Genomic DNA, 22,759 nt, shown 5'->3' on the forward strand with positions numbered 1-22,759 from the left:
CACTTTCTTCTCATGCAAGTGCTTCAGGATTGATTCTTTGAGGACCTGCTCCATGATTTTTCCAGGGACTGAGGTGAGGCTGACTGGCCTGTAGTTCCCAGGATCTTCCTTCTTCCCTTTTTTAAAGATTAGCACTACATTAGCCTTTTTCCAGTCATCCGGGACTTCCCCGGTTCGCCACGAGTTTTCAAAGATAATGGCCAGTGGCTCTGCAATCACAGCCGCCAATTCCTTCAGCACTCTCGGATGCAACTCGTCCGGCCCCATGGACTTGTGCACGTCCAGCTTTTCTAAATAGTCCCTAACCGCCTCTATCTCCACAGAGGGCTGAATCCAAACCAGAAGTAGCCAGAATCCAAACCAGATTGCTTGTTGTACAAAGACAAACACCATAATTGCATCCCGAAGTAAATGAATATGTTCTCTGTGGCTCACATACAGACCAACTGACCTTCAAAGCTAGCCCCACATAGAACACCTTGCATAATCCAGGCTTGAGGTACCAAAAGCATGGAGAACAGTAGCTGTGTCTGCAAAGAAGAAATGGTCACCATCATCTTACCAGATCCAGATGAGGGGGGGAAAAGGGACTTTTGTCTACTGAGGAAACCTGAAAAATCAAAGTTCCAACTGGGAATTCAAAAGCAACCCTAAATTATGAACTTCTTTAAGAAATGTGCAGATACCAGCCCCTTTAGATTCTTACAGCAGCATCACCTCTGTCTTTGACATAGTTGCGGGGGGGGAGAAATGGTTAACAAATCTAAGCATTGAAAATAATACATTGGCCATTGACATGATTAGTAAGAATGATTTGCTGAGCACTGACATTGTATTTAGTGTCATATAAAACCTGGTCTCTCCACTGACAATCTTACAGTCTAAGAAAGCAGATGATACAAATGTTCAACTAGAATAGTCATAAGTGTTTTATATGACTTAATTGTTGTGTATTATGGTAATGCTTAGAAGCCTCAACTAGGTCAGGGCCCCATTGTGCTACGCACTGTCCAAACAGATGAAATAGCCGTCCTTGTCCCAAAGCGCTCGGGACAAAATCCAGTCCTGGGTACATTTCTGATTTTATTTGCACCGTTATAAAACTGGGGTAAGTTCAGTGAAGGCAGTAGAATTAGTCTAGATTTACAGTACTGTACAGGAGGGAAGAATGTGTCCCGGCAATTCCAGACGAAACGTACAATCAGTCAGTGGAAAATATAGACTCATCTTACCCTTATAGACAGCCTGGATCCTCCATTGTTGTACAGTAAGTAGCAGTGATATTGCCTGCCGATCATATGCTGGGACATCGCTCCAGGCTAAAGATGACTGTCCATAGCAAGTCTGCACTGGCACTTAGCCCTATAAAAAAAAGAACAGGTAAGCTCTAAATTACTAATTGGCCTGAATAGTTGGTGCATTCAACAAGTTATTAGAGTTGCTGCTTTAAATGTAACCTTTTATATATATATAAAAAAAGACTAACTCCCTGATTAGAAAATACACTATATATGAAACAAATCTGTCTACTTACACTGCCCCAGAGCAGTGTAAAGGCAACAAAGAACATGAACATAAATATTTCAAAACATAACGATGAATGTTGTTTTAAATTTTCTTCCAGACCTCCAAATACTTTCCCTTCAGTAGCTGTTAACCTTGATACTAGTTAACAGTAAAATGACAGACATTTTGTTATTGGGTTCCTAACAGTAAAACACAGAGATAGGTGTATGTCATTAACCAAAGTGAATCAAAAAGACGAAGAACGCTTTTGAATGCCAATTAACTTTTATAATATTACCAGTGAATTTAGTTGTTTTGTGAACCACTTCATTCCAGTTCACAAATTGGAAAGGGGGAAATCAGTAAAAGAAAGGCTGGTGAATTGATGAAGGGCAGTCAGGTGACTAGTGTCGTAGCTGTGGGGGGAAGCTGGAGCAAAGAGGGGAAAAGTGGGAAGGGAGGAGAGAGGTCAGGCAGGTGAGAGAATGGGACAATCCAGCAGATGGTGTGAACCCAGTGAGGTGTCAGGCTGACCAGCAGGTTACTTCCAGCTACGCTGGGAACCAGCCAGCTGGAGAGGGCCTTGGAGGTAAAGATGACCAGCTCTCATGAGCACGTTTCTCTTGGCTGTATTAAAGAATTTCAGTGTAAGCACTCTGCCTCATGGATCATAGTGCTACTTTAGTCGTTGCACAATGGGATGAGAGGGTTATAGTACCCACCCACAATTTTTTGAAGGAAAACAACTTACATTTAGAAATATTTTTGCTTCAAAACTTGTTTTCCATCCCCAGATTACATAACAAATTGGTAAAAGCCTTTCTTGATTTGTTTTCTTTCTTCTTGGTTCCTTCCGATTTCAGTCATCTGTTCTGGCATCAGCAGTAGCGGCCCAACTGCAATGCCCGTTACCAGTGGAGCAATGCTCATGGGAACATAGTAATTAGAGCTGGAAGAAGACCAAGAGAGTTATTCTGAGTTATTCCCCTCACAAGAGCCAGATGTAGTTCCATGATATGGGGCATTATTAAAATTATACTGCTCTCAATTTTAGCATAGCACAAAATCAACTATGATTAAATCATCTTTGAATATGATTTATGGAAGAGATCAGATTTGATTATTTCAACTACTTTGGTGTAAATAAAATGACTTTTATGTAGTTACTCTGGATTGACACCCATGCAACAGTGGTCAAAATTTAGCTCATACTCTTGATGATATCACTATTTTGCATGTGCTGTCTCTCCTTCTTGTGTCCTGCCCACCTTTCTCTCTGCTTTTTCCCTTCCTCAGGAGGAGTTAATAGTTACCGAAGGATCTAAGAGTGTGTAATGACCAACATGTGTTTTCTTTATTTTACCAGGTTTTGAATTTTTTGAAACAAGTGCCAAGGACAACATAAATGTCAAGCAGACATTCGAGCGGCTTGTAGATATCATCTGCGACAAAATGTCAGAAAGTCTGGAGACGGATCCTGCCATCGCTGCTGGAAAACAGAACACAAGACTAAAGGACACCCCTCCTCCACAGCAACCCAACTGCGGCTGTTAATACAGTTATCAACAGAGGCAGCTCCAGTGTGTTCTATTGCCAACAGAGTATTTACAGATGGTCTATAAGCCTTTATTTATACTGTCTTTTTAATTTATTTGGGGACAATGTGTTTATTTTACGTCAATGGCTGGCACAATGTGTGCAAACAATTTGTAAGGTCTGCCCATTTCTAAGCATCTTTGCATGTGGCTAATTGTCTGTCTTTTCTTTTTATCCTACGTACATTACACTTGCTTCAGCTGGTTCTGTGACCTCAGAACACAGGTTGTCTACAACTGACTTTAACTTAATCAGTTTCAAATTATACCATTTACTCCTTGATGTAATGATCACGGTATTTAGGAATAAGCTTTCTGATGCCATTTAAATTTTCATTGACTGAAAAATCTATTTTAAAGTATTATCTGAATATACTGTCTATTCCCTGTCTTATCCAGATAATTTGTCTGAGGCACACTTCCCTGAAGGTAATGCTCTGGCAAATCCATGTCCATCACCAGAATTCAGTTACCTCTACCCCACACAACATGGCCACTTCGAAATTCAGAGTGACAGCAGCTGCCTAACCTAAAACACAGGCTCCTACCCCTCCATATAAGGAGAAATTCTGTTAGCTGCTGGCAGGATAGGGGCTGGCTGTGTTCCATTTCCATCCACAAGCCAATTCACTACAATACTGATATAGAAGAGAGTTGTGAAATGTCATTCTTCTTTAAGTTACCTGGTTTAGATAATATGCTACAGTTCTTGATATTACCCCAGCAGAGCCAAATCTGTTATGTACATTTATTCATAACCAAAAATAACCTACTCATATTGTTCCGGAGGTTGCATTATTTTGGCCTTTAGGAATTTCATGTTTCATTCTTGAAAATGGTGTCTATATATTAATTTTATAGTCTGAGAGAATCTCTTCTGTATTGATTGCAAAGGCCCATTTCTCTCCTCAGAAGTGCCACTCCTATTGAAGTCAGCAGGACTTGTTTGTGAGGACAGAAATGGATCTGTTCAGTTTGAAAAATAGTTTGATCTAGATATATCTTGCTGAGGGCTTGCTTGTGACAGTAAGAAATTGGCAACATTTTTGGAAAATTCACAGAGAAATAAAAAGTTCTCCAATGAGTTCCTCCACTAGACTGTGTCAATCACTTAGAAAATCCACGAAAGGCTGTGAAGAATGTCTGCAGGTTTTTTTTAAAGCATTTTTAAAAATTGTCATTTCTCACCATGTTAAAAAGCTCTTGCTCTACTAATTGGAAGCACTTTGCACTGTTGCCTTATCTGGAATACAGTGATATTCCTCAATGACATCATTGAGGCAACATTAACTTTTTATTGTTCTTACCAGATCAGCTTCAGTACCAGGATGACATTTCTCAAACTAGACATAACACAAAAAAGGGAAGAAAAATAGGAAAATGTGTTAGAGCAGCTGCTAATGCCATACCTGACTGTAAGGCAATACCTATGCAACACATTGCCTTTTTCGTAAGGTAATTTATATAATCTCATCAAACACACTAAGGCCATGTCTACACTAGAGAAAAAGGTGTAGTTAAGACACTGTAACTATTGTATGTTAAAATCCTAGTTTAGGCAAGATTAACACAGTTGGTTGAGGTAAACCCAAGTGTAAACTTCTGTTAAAACTATAAATTGACTTGACTACACTAGGATCTTACACATATCAGTTAACACTCCTAGCTAGCACCTACACTGTTTTTCTTAGTGAAAAATGAGCCATATCATTTGGCTCCATGGAAAAACCTGAGGAAAGGGAAAGGGGATTGGTCCTGCTTTGAGCAGGGGATTGGACTAGATGACCTCCTGAGTCCCTTCCAACCCTGATATTCTATGATTCTATGGCTATTCACTGCCCTACATTTATCCCTGTTGTGGGCAGATTAGTAGGAAGGGGAAGAGAAAGTGTAATCGAGCAGAGCCAGTTTGCCTAGCTCTTAGCATCCACATGGCATGCCAGTCACTACTCTTCCTGGCCCTCCCTCCCATTTCTAGGCCTCCAGCTTGATAGTTGTACTCCTCCCACTGTGGCTATGCACTCCAAGGTACTTTGAGGATAGAAGTATTTGGCCAAAGATTTGTATTGATTTTCCAATTAACAAAAAAATTTAAAACATTTTAAGGAAAACAGATGCTTTCCCAGAAAATGTTGGTGTTATTGAACCACCGCCACCACCTGGCCCCTCCCCCCCCACACACCCCCCTAATTTTTTATGGAAAACAGTCTTGAAGGAAAATTTTCAACCAGTCCCCTCAACTGAACCAGCCCTGGGAACTTCACTACGTAATGCCTGGTGCGATGTCATCAGCAGTGGTCACTCTGGCTGGCACCATGGTCCTCAGTAGACTATGCATGTTTGATGATGATGACCTGGTAGAAGGGTAGAGAATAGAAGCTGTAGAGCAAAAAATTAATGCATAGATTCCAAAGCCAGAAAGAACCACTGTGATCATTTAGTCTGACCTTCTCTATAATACAGGGCATAGAACTTCCCCAAAATAATTTCTAGAGCATAGCTATTAGAAAAAACATCCAAACTTGGATTTAAATACTGTCACTGATGGAGAATCCACCACAACCTTTGGTAAAATGTTCCTATGCTTAATTACGCTCACTGTTAAAAGTGTCTGCCTTATTTCCAGTTTGAATTTGTCTAGCTTCAACTTCCAGCCCTTGGATCATGTTATATCTTTAATGCTGTTAACTAACTTCCACTGTGTTTCCCTTTGTACAATGTTCTAGGGGAGCATGCCTCCCACTGCAGTGAGCCAGGTCCCTTGTAACTTCTGTGCAGAGTCCCAAGCATTGCTGCCAAACAGGCCTTGCTGCCATTCTCCAGCATGATATGTTCTGTAATGCCTCCTGGGGCAGTGTGGGCTGTAGCTCTTACAGCATCTTCAGACAACGTGCACCTTGGACTACCTCCCACCACCAGCCTCCTTCTGCCTTTTGTTGGTACATGGCAGGTGGGACAGGGGACATTGCCACATCTCACACTAATTCAGACATGCGCTCTGGAATGTGTAGTACACCACAAGTCCTAGCGCTCCCCCAATCTTTGCTCAGGGACACGGGCTGCAGCATGGCTGCAGCCATGCAGCAGCATGAGGAGGAAGAGGAGAAGGCAATTTGCTGTCTCACCCATTCAGTGCACCCAGGCCTTGGTTTTCCCTCATAGAATTTAAGGTCAGAAGGTACCATCACGATCGTCTCACTTAGATTTTAATTCCAGTCCTTTGATCCTCTGTTGACAATGTAGACACTCTGTAGTGCTGTGATCTGAAGGACAGCTGGCAGCACTAGCCTAACTTATTAAGAAGTGTGAGGCAGGTTGAGTGAAAGATGATATTTTTTGTCAATTTAAATTAAATACATTAAAATAAATGGAATGGGGGGATTTTGCGGGGGGATTCTCATCTCCTTCCTGTTGTAAAAAGAAACACTTGCCCTGCCTCGCCCCTGTTTAATACATTATAAGCAATGGGAAGGTAGCAGGGTGCAAGAGCAAACTTGTCCTTAGGAGGCCGACCGTGCTTTATAAGGAAAACATATGCATACAGGAAAACTTGTATGAGAGATGGAGCAAAAAAAACCCCTATCCCTGGATGGGAACTCCCAGTTGCTTTGTAGCTATATACAAACTTTACATTATATGCCCCTCACCAGATAGTGGTCAGAATTAGTATTGGGTGAACTTTAAAGTGTTCTTAGTTTCATTTCTGATCACATCCCAAAAGTCTGGATTCTTAGCCAGACTTTAGCTGAACAGTCCAGACAGCCTGAGACCTGCAAAGATCCTGATCCTTTCAGCAGATGGGTGTAGGTAGACCTTTGCTCTCACAAGTCCAACTCCAAGACTATCGCCTTGTGCTAGATATCTCATGAGGTTCAGGCCAGGAAGCATCATAAAAACCATTTGTGGCATATTAGCTCAGAACTTGGCCTTTCAGTTCTTGGCTGGAATCAGGCTATTACAGAGATTCACACAAGGAAAGTGATCTTTTCAAAACTTACCATCCTTTTTCCAATAGGGGGAAGCATCACAACTGTGTTTTTTAATTTTCCTTCAAATCAGGTTTAATTCCTATTTAATTCCTAAGGTGGGATTTTCGAAAGCACTCGGTGTCAGCTTAATTCTGCTTCTGTTGACTTTACTAGTAAAAATGCCATTGACTGCAATGGGAACAGAGTCAAACCAACACTGAGTGCTTTGGCAAATCCCATCACAAATGGCTTCACACACACATAATCATTGGATGTGCAAGGTGAAGAAGATAGGAGCAGGGATCAGTCAGATCCACGTGTGAGACCCATAAATTTGTGGGGTGCTCCCGGGACTTAAGGAGAGTGTTGCATAGATGCAGAGGTCCAGCCACACAAAACCAATATGAGGGTCAGGACTAATAATAATCACAAAAAGTATTTTAAAAACGTTTAACAGCAGCATTGTTAAACTGGCTACTTGGGGACAGATTTTGAAAAACTAGCTGCCTAGGCTCAGTCCGGTTCCTGGTGGCCACATCATAAAATCCAGCACCAATCATCACTAATTTGTACCTTTGTTGCTAGTCTCAGCAGAGAATTAGGGAACTGAATGGCCCATGGTAACTCACAGACCTTCTCACACCCAGAGGTCAGGGTTTAGGCCCATTTGTGAGGTCGGGCAGGGGAGAGAAAGCTTGCTCTGCCTCTGCCAGTTCTATCTGTTCTATGGATACAGAGAGCACATCAGCCTCCAGTGTTTTCAGTCCATCATCAGCACTGAATTTTAAAGAGAATCTTGCCATGTTCACTGTGGCACAGACTATGTAACTACTCAGTCTGCATGTGTAATGGCGGGGGGTGGAGCTTTGCAGTCTTATTTCTCATTGAGGGCTCTGGAGGGGATTTGTCTGGGTAAAATACTATAGTATTATTACTGACATTTATTACCTCGAGTTAATGGCTGTTACGAGGAGGAAAAAGAAACCCTTCTCCTCTATCACAGTTTAATGGGAGAATAGACCTTGAAGTGGACAAAGCCCCCATTGCCTGGGGTCTGAGCCCTGTGGGGCCACCTGAACTACTGCATGACACCACCCTTCCAAAGTGCCAACCAAGAATAACATTAGTGCTACAGTAATTGCATACATGGGTAATACACCATCTTTGTCATGGAGTCACAATGTCTGTCTCAGTGCATGGACAAGCTGTCACTCAGCGTTCCAAATGGAAACAAGTGGAACAAATGTAAGAGACTGGGCCCTGCAGTATTCAAATGCATGAACCGATGGGATTGATCACAATGGCTTGCAAGCCCGTTTGAGTTGAAACTGCAATTGCATGGTCTTAATTCTGACAAAAGTTCATTTTCAGATGTGATAAATGTGCCTGTCCTTACAGATCAATTAACTTGTAACTGTGTTTGTATTTCATTTTGTTTATTTAGACCGATTTCTTTGGTGTCTGAAATACTATGAGCTGGCCTGTCTTTCTCTCTCTCTCTCTCTTTCTCTCTCCACATATACATATATATATATATATATATATATATAAACCCAACTCATTCTCTTTCTGAACTGCAATGTGCGTGACTGTTAACTGGAACTGTTTGTTCCTTTGTGCTATACTTAATGTAATGCATAGAGAAACTACCTGAGCAACTAGATCTGTGTGGCCTTTCCAGAGCATCAGTCTGAAAGATTCGGTTTTCTTCCCAGGCTGCTCAGCTCTGTAGGTACAGCTATGCTGCTTGCACCTTTTGTTATTTTAGGAATGAAGTGCTATTTTATGGTGCAAACACTGCTGGAGCTTGCTCCTAACTTTCAGAATTGCTTGAGTTTTAATTGTCTTTTGCTAGGAAATGCATGGCATTCTAAATGTTATGTCCAGTGCTGCCATTGTTCCTTCAATAGCAGAGAAGCCAATGATGCTTTCTACTTAAAAAAACAATTACAGGCTTCATTTTTCAGGAGCATGGTTTGTTGTTATCACTTTTCAATGGCAACAGCTAAATGACTGCTCTGTTGCTTGAATGTTATAAAAGATTCCTCGACCCATTTCATGGACAGACTTGATATACAGCAAATGGACCAAATTCCTCTTGGGTGTAACTCGAGTGGAGTTCCACCATTAATCCTTTGGATCCACAGGGCCCAATCCTCATCTTGTATAAATCAGCATAGTTTCCCTTAAACCAATGGAACTATGCTGTGTGTTCACCAGCTGAGGAGCTGATCCATGAGTGGGTTTTTTTTAATACCAATTGGAACTTAGATTCTTCAAGGTTCACTACGTGTAAAGTCTCCATTGAAAAGGCAAAGCATCTGAATAGTCTGAGTATGTGATTGGTTTCGTCATTAAATGGGTCAAGTAAATTCATTTCACCCTGTCTGTTAAGCTTTTTTTAGTTATTTACTTTGTTTATTTTTCCTTAATGTTCATCCAAGCAAAGATTTTTACTGCACGTGTAGAATTTTCAGACACAAACAAATATATCCTGAACACTGGTTCAGTTTGCACAGGTATTTGTTCATTTTTAGTGCAGTGTTTTTTATTGTTATTATTGCAGTGGAACTTACCCAGAAATTCTCATTGTCACTAGAAACTGCTTGGGTTAAATCCACAGGCCATAGGATTACTGTTCATGGTGATGGCAGAAGCGGATGGCACATCACTTGTACACAGACACCTGTTTTGGGTGGGGAGGGGAGAGACCATGTCCAAATCTTCTGACAATTTCATGCTCTTGCATAACATGTGGAAACAAAAGTTAGGGATTGCTCACCACTTCCAGTAATGAATTTACTTGAGTAATCCTGACATGTACCTGCAAATTAGTGTTAAATGAAAACTGTTTGTGCTGTAATCCCGTTTAATATATTGTTGGTAATGTCAGCCGTGTTGTGGTTCAGTTGGACTGTCAGAATGTGTAAACTATTTACTAGTGTTTGTGGAACTGAAGTGTCTTAAATGTTGCATGAAAAACGTTATAAAAATAGATTTGTTTTCTATTTTTGAACACCTCTGAACTGAGGGAACATGGGCCAATAAGTGCAATATTTAATGACTTACTCAGTGTATATAAATTCGTATGAAAGGGAGAAGTGTCATGTATGTGTGATATGGTGTCGATGATGGCTGTGTGGCTTATTTAAAAGATGTCTAGTAGCTGTAAGAGTCTAGTAGTGAAATTTATACAGTAAATACTTTATCAGTGTAGTGTAAGAATAAACTATTCTTAATTCATTTAAACTATTTTTCATATATGAGACAACAGTAACAGACGTCCGTACCTTTACCACAAGTGCATGTCAATTTTACTTTTAGAACTGTGAGTGTCCTTTCCCAAAAAATGATTGTGGTATATCACTAGTAGAGGGGAGACCTTTTCTCAATCAAAAGATACCTTTAGCCATTCCTAAAGAAAAACCCCACATAATATTTTAGAAGCATGTTCTCTGGAAACAGAAAAGGAGACTGTCTTGGAACTCAGCTCTTAAGGAAAAGCCTTCGTTTTTTTTATCTGAAGAGTCAATTACATGCTCCGTCTGCCTGTACAGCATAATATCATGTGGCCACTTTTTAAAAAATATCTATATAATTGCATGGTTCATTCATGATTACACTAAGCCTAGAATATTAAATAGGAGTCTCCAACCGTGTTGAAATGTACTTAGCATCTTCTGTTTGGTGTCTTGAGTTCAGTTGGTTTTTTGAAGGAGCTTGTGTCTCACATCCAATGTGGTCCAAAGCAAAATGTTAACCCTAAATGAACCCATTCTGCTGCTTCTATTTTTAACTTTAAATCAGATACTGAAGTAAGATAGAAGGCACATTCTAGGCCAAATTCTGGTCTCTTAGACTGCTGTAAATTTTGAGTAACTCCCCTGGCACCCATCAGCAGTGTAAGTGAGAGCAGAATTTTGCACAGTATCTTGCCCAGAGATTAGAAGGAGACATCAAATCATTTTTTCCTTTTACTTTAGCCTTGCACAGTCGTACTCAGCCATTCACTCAAGGACCTCAAATGAGGCAGCACATTTAAACACCTGCTTAAGCCCATCCTTATTCAGTAAAACATTTAAGCACATGCTTCATTGTAGCCATTTGATGGCTGTTCTGCCAGTGGTTCCCCTACTGTGACTGCAAACCTCTGAGCAGAAGTTAATGCTGTTAATTAACTTCTGCTGCATCCCCATTGTACAATATGCTGGTTGTCTAGAGGAACGTGCCCTTTACTGAATAAGGATGAACTGCTGAATCAGGGCCAAGGTGAGTAACATTTTTTCATGGGTTACTAACATCACATTCAGTTTTCCCATTAGCATCATGGTAAAAGGTACATTAGTAGATTTTGTGCCTTGGTCTGATACATTGTCATGACAATTTTACAAGGCTGTTTTAGCATATGTCGTAGCTATTTTAGAAAAGCTAGCTCTCATCAAAAAGAGGCAATAGCCAAATAATGCAGGAAACAAATAGCTCTGCTTTCTTTCGCCTCTGCCATGTCATCGCATAGTGCTAGAGAATAAGCAAAGTAGTCAGATTACATTAAACAGTACAGGACAATCCTAGTAAAGGCCTAAGCATCTGTCCCAAACGCTTCCCTGTGTTTTATACCACCTTCTGTTGTGAAACCATCTGCCAAACTATGCAAAATTGCATGAAAATGAAAGCGTGTGATAGGGGAAATTTGGGAACTGCAGAATGAAAGAAAAAATATAAACATCCCTGTAGCCAAGGAACAGACACAGTAAGGCTAAGATACCACTGAAACACAAATATACAGACTGAGGATGCATTGCCTATATTTTACTACTGCTGTTAAGTGACCTGACTGCCCAAGGGTTTGCAAGGGTTTGTCACCATGACTGGTAATTTTATCTGGTATTTTTACTATCCCTATACATGTCTGAGTACATAAAAAACAAACCCAAATGCCTACTTTGAAAACATGTAGCTGTTCTAGCTCCCCATACTAACTTTACTTGCTGAATTGTTCTTAAAGAGATTTTGGAGTACTTGCTTAGAAGATATTTGTGAGGTGGTTAGGATCCAACTCTTCCTCCGCCTCTAACTGCCACTACAATATAGTGACTGTGGTTCCAAAAATGTGAGTTTAAAATGCTGCTGGGTGACAGATGTTGTGACTCTTCAACATATGTCCACAGGAGCTCTTGTTTGGATGTGAAGTACACATTTTATCCATGTGCAGAGTTTTAATTCTATGTGGAAATAAAGACTGTGTGTATTCCATTGGATATTCTGTTTGTATGTGACTTCTGTATAACAAGTGGATTTTGTTTTGTTTATTTTTGTTTGGGGTATTAATTTTGAGATTACAATAAATATTCAAGTTTCAGAGTAGCAGCCGTGTTAGTCTGTATTCACAAAAAGAACAGGAGGACTTGTGGCACCTTAGAGGCTAACCAATTTATTTGAGCATAAGCTTTCGTGAGCTACAGCTCACTTCATTGGATGCATACGAAAGCTTATGCTCAAATAAATTGGTTAGTCTCTAAGGTGCCACAAGTCCTCCTTTTCTTTTTAATAAATATTCAAGAGACTATATTCATGAAATTGTCTGTTGTGGTGAGGTGCCTCCCGCAGCCCGCCAGTGCTTGTTTAATTCCTTGCAGTTATTAAAGTGGTCTTCAGTTTTGACCAACTTGTTGTAGTAACGCAACACGTACAGTAGCTGAGTATCCTGCCAGTAACATTCTTCACTCTGATGTCTGAGCTTCACAAACTATGGGCCTAATAGTGCTCCTACTGAATTCAGTAGAATTTTTGCTACTGACAGGAGCAAGATTTGGCCACTTCTCTAATGTAGGGACAGAAAACCGGCACAATAAGGTACATGGGTGAGACCAAGTTGCTATCTTAGCATTAAGCCTTTGAGAAATACTCAAGCCAAAGAAGGATAAGGTTGTTTTTGCAAAGACACAGACAAAAGAAAATAGCTCTTTAAAGCAAACCACAAGGCCTGTATCTATTAAACTTTTCTGTGGAAAGGCAGTAGGCGTCATCTGTTTATTCTGTTTATTACTCATTTGCCTGGAATTTGCAGGGTAACTATCAGACACTCAGATACCATGGTGATGGGTGCAGAATAAGAAGTAAGCTTTAAAACAGTATTTTTTAAACTAGTAATTTCAATGATAGCTTAGAAACTTAAAATGGCAATAATGTTTCATCTCACATTTGCCTCTCTAATTTTGCAATTTAATTATTTTGGGGGGGTAGAAGGAGGAGCTGGTGGTTAACAGGTTGCCTGACACTAATATTTCTAAAGATGTGGATGCAACTGTCTCGCTCTCAGTACTTTTGACTTGTGCGCACCAGCATGGATTGGCACAGTATAATGCACCTTCGCATTTATGCACAGCTTGGGAAGCCCATGTGCATTATAGGTGGAATTCACCCCACAGCAGAGGGCCAGAACAAGGCCTACACATGACACAAAACAGAGCTTAAGTGACACATCAGCCTTGGTGCTGGACCTCTGCACAGGAGTAAATTTCACCCTCTTTGCTTTCTACTCCTGAAGGGAATAGAACTAGACACAGCCTAACTGCTTCTATTTCTTCAGAAACAAGAAACCTCCTTTGTTGTTGTTATTTAATGTAGTATGTGTGTCTTAATAAAAGGAACAGTTAAGTCTGTACAATCCATCTTCTTTTTTGTTAAGGTATTTTATATACGCCTGTCTTTCCACTCATTGTTTCTTCCCAAATCCATGAATAACCTTGCTCTAGGTTGAACCATTCTGTGGCCTACCCCTGGATCTTCCTTCCTCCCATATAAGTTCTGGTCTCAATATTACCTTCCAAACTCATTTCCTCCCATCAACTCCTCATATTCATGGCTTCTCTTGTGGCCGCTCAACAGTTCCCATTCCACTACCTGTCCAATGCCCCAAGATACTCCCGGTTTCAATCACACAACTCCCAGCGTGTTTTAATCAACTCTTATACTCTCATGTTCCTACTTTAATGGGACACATGAAGTCAGATGCTGGAACAATTTGTATAGTGAGGGTACCAAACTGTAAACCCTGTATCTGATGGAAACCACTTCATGCCAGAGGGTGTGGTAGCACCCCTGGTTCCAGCACCCCCACACTAAGTCCCAATCCACCCCTCCAATTTCTCTAGCCCACCCATCAACTATCCAGAGTATTCTGATAAACCCGCCACAGAAATTCCCAGCTCCCCAATACTCAGCACTGCAGCAGGTAGTGCCTCAATTTATCATGCAGGAAGAAGCTTTCGAAGCATTTGCACACATTGCTGGACCCCAAACTTTTGGGTGGGTTTTGGAGAGGGGTTTCCTCGGGCATTTTCACTGCCCTGTTTCTGTGCCTCACTGAGGCATTCTATGGTTCCTCCTTATTGCCTCTGGTGACCTGACTCAGTTCTTTTGCCTCCTACTGGAATTTGGCTTCTCCAGCTACCTCCCTCCAGCTACTACTCTACTGATCCTCTACCCATCTCCTGTCCCCCTCTCTACTGGTTCACCATGCTCCTTTCTACTTCACTGTGCTCCCACGGCTCTGTGCTGAACCAGCACCACCATGGCACCGGACCTAATCTGCTTGCTAACCCACTGAAGACGTGAGGCATCAGGGGAACAGACTGGGGGACAGTGGGAGCAGTGGAGGGATGTTTGTGGGGCAATGAAAAGGCACAATGGTAGAAAAAGAATCTCTCTGTAGTGGGGTGTTGGGAGGTTGTTAGAAGCTCTCTAGCCACTCCCCAGTAGCAGTAGTCTTCCAGGGGCATAGGTGCTGGAATGAGGAGTGATGGCGGTGCTGCTGCACCCCTTTGAAGTGGTTTCCATCATATACAGGGTTTACAGTTTGGTTCAATTGCTCTCAGCTCCCCTGTCTGGGGGAGACTTCCTGGGGCCAGCCCTTCTGCAGAACTGTGCTCCCCTGATTACAGGAACCCTGCTGAGTAGTGCCACACTGTAGAGGAGAGTACTATCCTTTAATGGCCAACCAGGAGCTGCAATCAGAACCACCTGCATTTAAAATCACAGAGGCTCCCTGCTCCACCTGAGGACTGCCCTATTTAAAACAGGAAAAGGAAGCTGAGTGGGCCTGAGCTTGCAGCAGAAACTGACAAGGGATGGTAAGCTCTGGCCAGCTCCCTGAAGGGAGACTTAGAGAATTTTTTTTTTTTGGGTTTTAGATGAACTTTTGGGTAGTCTGAACCTGGCCTCTATGGCAAGGGCTTTTATATTGTTGTCCAAGTGTTCCTTTTGTAGGCTTCATTAATGGGAGACTTATGTTAGTGTGTTTGGCTTCTCTGATCTAAACAAGCCCATTTCTTCACACCCAACTGGTGCAAAGTAAGGCAAGGCACACCTACAGTAGCAAACCTGCCCAAAAGGGGTTGCACAGGGGTGGGACATCCCTTTGCACACCCACAGAAGGAGCTTTGAGAGGGCCCCATCAGCGCAGCAAGCGAGGATGATGTGGTCCAAGCTCTAACAATCCACCACAGGTGATAGTCATGCTACTGTGCTTGCTTTGATCTTCAGCAGCGTGGGCATGCCTGTGTAGACGCATAGTCTGGCTAGAGCACTTCTGTTCAATGGCCCATGCTGGGTATGCTGAACAGTATCTTTTTTTAAATTAAATATTTAATTCTTTGGAGGTACAGCATAGGATTTTGGGCCTAGATTTAAAATGGGTGCCTCAAGTTAGCATTCAAAATCCTTACTTAGGCATTAAGGAGCTTAACGTGAGGCACTCATCTTTTAAAATCTTGCCCTCCCTTTTTTGTGAAGTTACATTCTAAGACCGAAGCAGGTTGGCAGCATATTTTTGCCTGTACGATTTGCTTTGATATTCAGCAAGAAAAAAATATATAGTACAACTGCATCCCCTGTATTACAGGACACTACCTAAGAGATTCATTGTTGTACCGCTGCAATAGAAAACCATTTCCTTAAAGAAGAGCAAGCAGCAGTGTGTAATGTTCCACTTATTTCTAAAGAAAAGTTGTACTTGGAGCAGACGGCCAAGATCTTTCCAAGTATGAGCGAAAGGAACTATGGCCTTGTGGGCAGCTACCATTTCCTGATTATGTCCGAGGTTTACTATTGAGCCTCCTTTTAAATGCCACCTGTGATGCCTTCACACTTTGCTCATACCCCTGAGCTCTCTGCAGCCATCTCTGTGCAAGGCTTCCTTATCACAGTCTGTCTTATCCCACATCAAAAATAGGGAGCCATACAGCTCAGCTAGCCATTTCATCACATCACCCAGGCTAAGCAGATATGATGCTGGCGTCCGAGGTGAAAGTAAGGCGGTACAGTACAGCGTACCAGTAAGGGCCGGTACACAGCTGAATGTACTGGCAGGGGGCAGCTTCCCCAGGGCCTGGCAATTTAAAAGGGCCCAAGCCTCCCATCACCACTACCACGGGGCTCCAGAGATGATTTAAAGGGTCCAGGGCTCCTGGCCACTGCAGCCGGAGCCCTAGGCCCTTTAAATCGCTGCCAAAGCCCTGGGGGAGTGCTGGCAGTGGCAGCTGGGAGCCCTGGGCCCTTTAAATTGTTGCCAGGCTGCGCTGAAGGGCTGGCTGGCTGCGGAAGTCTGGCCCCAGCCCTACCCCTTCTACCTGAGGCCCTGCCCCTTCTGGTTGAGCCGATCCCCTCACGTTGCTCAGGACCCCGGCCACTCAGGCGTACCAATAAGTCTCGTAAGTTACTTTCACCCCTGGTGACTGGCCAGGAAAAACCAAGTTATGGAAAATGTATTCTTGATTACTTGGTGGTAATCATCCTGGTAGATCAGTTCTAAACCAGTACCTTTGCCTATCCTAGAGGGTACTGTAGTGTTGAAGGCACTGTACAATAGATGAGAAGTAAATGAAAAGCCCCTGATCATTTTGTAGTCACGGAAGATCCCCTGGGATTTTTCAGAAGATGGGTGGCCTGGCCAAATTTTGATGTGTCTAAATATTCTCTGCTTATTTAGCTACAGGGGGGATTTTATACTGTGTTTCAAATCCTAAGCCTAAAGGTGCAAATTACAACTAAGGCCACAATCCTGCAATTGTTAGCATGTGGCCACAGCAGCCCACTTGCATGCTATCAGTTGACAGACTGGGGTCTGAAATGGCAGCTTCCATTTGTGCATGTAACAGTCAGTGACATACATAACGCTACCTCAGCATAACTATTTCACTCCTTCCCTTACTGCCCCTCAGCTTACCTCTCTGCTGAAGCAGAGGCCAGTATTCCGACTTTTCAGGGTGGGGAAAAGGATTATGCATCATTAAACCTTAGAGTTTTGGTATGCAAAATCCTTTCTAGATGTTAAAATCTGCCAGTCAGCTTCAAGAAGAAAGTGTCATACAATTTTAGTGAACAAACGTTTCATGCACAAACATTAGCAAAGAGTATCTGGAATACTTTAAGAAGTTATTTTTAAAAATAAGTTATTAGGCAGTTAGCATATCGGCATTCTCTATACAGACTGCCTTACTTGGCTGCTGTTTCATATTTCAGCATAGGGTTTCAATAGAGCAGATACACTTTTATATGTTAGTGCACGACAGACACGTTCCCCTCTGATCTTCTCAGAGAAATTACTTTTAGGTTTCTATAGCGTGGCCTCAAAAAGCAGGTGTCACTGAGATTCTCTGAGGAGAATGGCAGCCTCTGAGTTCCCCTCCAGCCACTTCAGAATCTACTCAGCAAACCAACCGGACTATCTTTCCAGTAGCGGTTCCAGGCTCGGAGCTAATAACACTCTGTGCTTGGTTTCTAGCTGTCTCCTCCATTTCTAGCAAGTTAGGAATGCTAACTCCTATCCAGAGTACAAGTATTAGGAAGCAGCCTTCAGCACAGATACACCTCTTGGCTCTGACTCAGTCAGCTGCTGAGTCTCCACAGGGCTGTCTTCAGCCTCTTGCACCTAGCTACACTCTCAGGTACCCGAACACGTGGAACCTGCAAGGCTGCTTGCCCTCAATCAAAGCTTCCTGTCAGGGGTGCTGGAACACAGGGGGCCAGGGGGCCGTGCCCCCTCCCCACTTTTAAAAGAGGGAAGGCTATGCCCCTCCACTTTTTATTGGTGCTAAGGATGAGTGATGGGGGAGGGGTTGAGGGGAAGAGGCTGTGTGGGAACGGGACCTCTGGGGAAGGGGTGGTGTGAGGGCCAGGCTTGTGGGGAAGGGGTAGTGTGGGGGTGGGGCCATCGTTCAGGCGCCAGTGGGCGTGCTCCTCCCCCCATTAGAAAGCTTCTGCTGCCCCTGCTTTCTGTAAAGCTGCAGAAATAGCTATTGATCATGTCTAGTAACCACCATGTCACGCCTCGAGGCATCATTAAGCCCTTCTAAGTTGTCCTGTCCTGCTCTCTACGCTTGTGCTAAGACACAAACAAGTCAACTAAAATCCATGTCTCATTTCCCCACTGTTTCTCCCTTTCTTTAGGCAAAAGTCAACAGCTGCAGCTGAAGTGCAATCTTGCATCTCCAGACTACTTTAATTTCTCCCAATTGCCACTTTGCTGACAGTGCCAGTTGCTTCTTTTAATCTACCAACATTTTTCATTTGATGTGGAGAATCTTTCTAGTTCCCTTTATAAATGGAATACCCTGTATGAGAAAATCTCCTTTCATTTCAAAGCCAACAGATGCTTGTATTTTTTTCCCTTTGCTCAGTGGTGCTAGAATAATTTTTATAGTGGGAGTGCTGAAGGCAGAAACCATGTATTTGGGTTGCTGTTACTACTTCAATCCAGTATCCCCACTTCCTGTGCCTGTGCCTTTGCTCGAGACCGGGGTAGCCAATAGGCAGACTGTGGGCCAAAGCCGGACCACCAGATGGTTTTGAATGGACCCTGAAATTTTTAGATTTACATTATTATTTATTTATTATTTTCTCTAGCGTCTGGACTGTGACCAAGAAATTTCGACCTTGACAAAAAATAATTGACTACGCCTGGCGCCACGCAAGAGGAAAGAAAGACGTTTGTCTCCGGTGTGATTTATAATTGCATTAGATAGCCCCCTAAAGTATATGTGCTGTAAATGCATGTTATTTAAACATAAAAAGAAAAGGAGTACTTGTGGCACCTTAGAGACTAACCAATTTATTTGCACATAAGCTTTCGTGAGCTACAGCTCACTTCATCGGATGCATACTGTGGAAAATACAGAAAATGTTTTTATACACACAAACCATGAAAAAATGGGTGTTTATCACTACAAAAGGTTTTCTCTCCCCCCACCCCACTCTCCTGCTGGTAATAGCTTATCTAAAGTGATCACTCTCCTTACAATGTGTATGATAATCAAGGTGGGCCATTTCCAGCACAAATCCAGGGTTTAACAAGAACGTCGGGGGGCGGGAGGGAGGTAGGTAGGTTACCTTGCATAATGACTTAGCCACTCCCAGTCTCTATTCAAGCCTAAGTTAATTGTATCCAATTTGCAAATGAATTCCAATTCAGCAGTCTCTCTCTGGAGTCTGGTTTTGAAGTTTTTCTGTTGTAATATCGCAACTTTCATGTCTGTAATTGCGTGACCAGAGAGATTGAAGTAGCATACAAACAGCACTTACAGTGAGTTACTTACTTGGCTGCTGTACTCTCCTGGACATGTCCCTTTTATCTGCCAGTAACGGGAGGTATATATGCATACTGAAGGGAGAATGGACCCTTTAATATAGGCTTCCTGAGAGAAACTACTGCCCAGGAATCTAGACAAGAATAATTTTCCTGTCACTGCAGATGGAAGGATAGACATTTGCACTTTTATGATACACTGAGAAGATCTACCTTTTGGACAGGGTGTAGTTATTTATTGTTTTGTATTTATTATAAGCATTGCTGTGGTCACCAGAGTATCCAATCACCTTTCTTGGTTACTTGACACCCACCTGACTAGAAACCCTGGTAGAAGTGAGTTGACAAATACTGATCTGAATGGCAACAAAGTTAGAAATCTGAGTTTGGATTTCTAGCCAAACTGCACCGACAGCCCTGATCCCAATTTGCATCTAGCACCTGTATTAAACTGGAAGAAATCTTGTAAGAAAAAGACTTCTGCCTCCTTTCCTGGCATCCTCCCCTGGATTCCCGCTCACTGTTGCTGTCTTTTGAGACCTCCTTCCCTAACTAACCAGTAAGACACCATCCTACGACTCCTGCTGCCTCTTTGGGTAGCTTCTAAATCATGCACCTCAGCTAAACCAACCAGGATCTTGCAAGTCTGATTCCCCTTTCCTGCTTTCCAGACAGTCTTCTTCCCACTGGTAATGCTGCCTGCTTTGACCACAAATCCCAGAAGCCCCTGCACAGATCATTAGCTAGATCCAAATCAACTATTTCTGTATTGGTCTTGGAGGCCCCTGGTATATCAAAATTGTGTGGGATACATTTAAAACTGACTTTATGGTAACCCATGAACTATGAAACTATGAACAATCTTTAAAAAACAAAAAACACTTTCTTAGTTTCAGAAGCATATTACACAATACTTGTGCTGGGTCTAACCAACCCCGTGATCAAATATTTTTTTTAAAAAGCTACACACGTATTGTGGTCTAACACATCAGTTCTCAGCCAGGGGTCGGGGGCCCCAGGGTGGGCCATGAGCAGGTTTCAGTAGGTCCACCAAGCAGTGTCAGCATTAGACTTGCTGGAGCCCAGAGCGGAAAGTTCAAGCCCCACGGTTGTTGGGCAGAAGCGTGAGGCCCCGAGACCCACCACCCGGGGCTAAAACTAAAGCCTGGACAACTTAGCTTTGCCGGGGCCCCATGGTGTGGGTCCCCGAGCAATTGCCCTGCTTGCTGCCCTCCTAATGTAGGCCCTGGCTTTTAATCTACTGGATATGCTGAAAAAGAATTGTTGTGGCATGGGTGGGCCATGAAGTTTGTACAGTATGTTGGGGGGGAGGGGGGCTCAGAAAGAAAAAGGTTGAGAACACCTCGTCTAACTGAGCCTGTGTTTAGACACTGAAAATCGATAAACAGCAATAGCATAAAGGGCACAAAGAAAGCAAAGTGGTAGCAAATGGCCCACTGCTTTGAACAAATAGGTGATATGCTCTCAACATACACAGGTTTTACACTTTGCACATTTTGTACATGAGTTCTGTCTCATTCTCTGGAACAGATGTAACATCTTCCCCATTTCTTAGGCCAGGTCTACACTAGACAATGAGGTTGGTATAACTATGTCGCTCAGGCGTGTGAAAAATCCACAGCCCTGAGCAACGCAGTTAAACCTACCTAATTTCCTAACGTAGACCGTGCTAAGTTGATAGAGGGTGTAGGTCACATCTTCACTGAAGTGCTGCAGCGTTTTAAGTGTAGACCTGCCCTCAGGCTCTGGATCAGCATGCTAGACACTGCTTCCCTAGAAGCCTGAAGAAAGGTACAGGAAAGGAACATTGCAGCCAGTGGTTTCAGCATTTCTGTTCCCAGGTCCCTGCGAAACATTTGTCTCTTGCTCAAAGATTTATTTTGCCATGTGCATAATAAACAAAAAAAAAAAAATCCCAACAATATCTGCATTCAGACGTTCATTGTGCAATGCAACGGTGAGACTTTGCCCCAGCAACAGTATCTGGCAAGCATGGGCTTGCCAGAAAATGTATCTGACCGCTGTGGCTTCCCCAGAAACTCTTCCTCGAAAGTGTAGGCTTCCCAGAAAATCAGTTTGACAATGTTCTCTTCAAAGAAACTCGATTTGCTGGACAACTGTGATGATGCATGAGGCGAACGTTATCTGGGGTCTCTCAGACATCCAAGACCCGTTTGGTGATTGGCTTTTGTTTTTTGAAAAACAAAAAAAACCCCACCAAAATGATGCTATTATAACAACTGCCTTAAAATCAAAATGATCTGCTGCTGGAATACCTGCTGTTAGTTTGGGGTCTAACTGGTCACGCTACCACTGAATGACTTTCTTGGCTATAGTGAAACCACAAGAAGTATGTAGACAAAGCGAATCTTAACAGGTTGTCCTCATCCTAGCTGGAGAATATTTAATGTATTAAGAGGCACAGGTTTGGCCTCTGGCACATTTTTCTTTGCATGTGTTGTGGTCATATAGACCCGAAAGCATTAGGAGCATTAAACTCCTCATTCATGTGCTGGATTATCCATCTAATAAAACCCAGCATTGCCAAGGCCAAGCACTCAAAAATCATGAGTCCAGCCTACAAAAAGTCATGAGATTGGCTTTAGAAACCCTACCATTTTTTTTAAATAATACAGTTTGGGTTTTATTTCTGGTTCCTGAATCTTTAGGGTGCACTTGCTTCATATTTTCAAGCATTTCTCCACAAGCTTGAAGGCTCAAAACCTATATTAAAAAATAAACCCATGCAATCTCTTGTTTGTGCTAGCTGGAGCTTTAGGGGAAAATATTAACCTGTGCGAGTCGAGATAAAGTTGCAAGTGTTGGCAACAGTACAAACCTCTGCCTCTAAGGATTAGATTTGGGCTTTCCCTCTTCCTCGTAGCTGGTTTGTGTGCAGTTGGGTTAGAAAAAGGCCAAAGGCAAGAAGAAAATGAAGGAAAAAGTGTTTGGGGGCTGGTGTATCCTGCTTTCAGGGAAACAAGCACTACCCTGCGATGGTGTGGACTTCATTAAAGAATTCTTAAGACACTGTCAAAGTTGCCAATACTGAAGTGAGATTTCTGATGGTAGTTTTGTTTTTAAAG

At 42.5% G+C, this 22,759-nt stretch overlaps 1 protein-coding gene across 1 annotated transcript in view; it reads left to right on the plus strand.

Moving 5' to 3' along the window:
• RAB3C (RAB3C, member RAS oncogene family) overlaps positions 1 to 13,740 on the plus strand; it is a 200,602-nt gene extending 186,862 nt beyond the window's left edge. The window contains exon 5 of the mRNA XM_073343988.1: positions 2,873 to 13,740. Coding sequence (XP_073200089.1) covers positions 2,873 to 3,060 — 188 coding nt within the window. The 3' untranslated portion in view covers positions 3,061 to 13,740. The remainder of the gene's footprint in view (positions 1 to 2,872) is intronic.
• The last annotated feature ends 9,019 nt before the right edge of the window (positions 13,741 to 22,759 follow it).

The sequence above is a fragment of the Lepidochelys kempii genome, chromosome 5, assembly GCF_965140285.1.
Source record: "Lepidochelys kempii isolate rLepKem1 chromosome 5, rLepKem1.hap1, whole genome shotgun sequence".
In the NCBI taxonomy this organism is placed as follows: Eukaryota; Metazoa; Chordata; order Testudines; family Cheloniidae; genus Lepidochelys; species Lepidochelys kempii.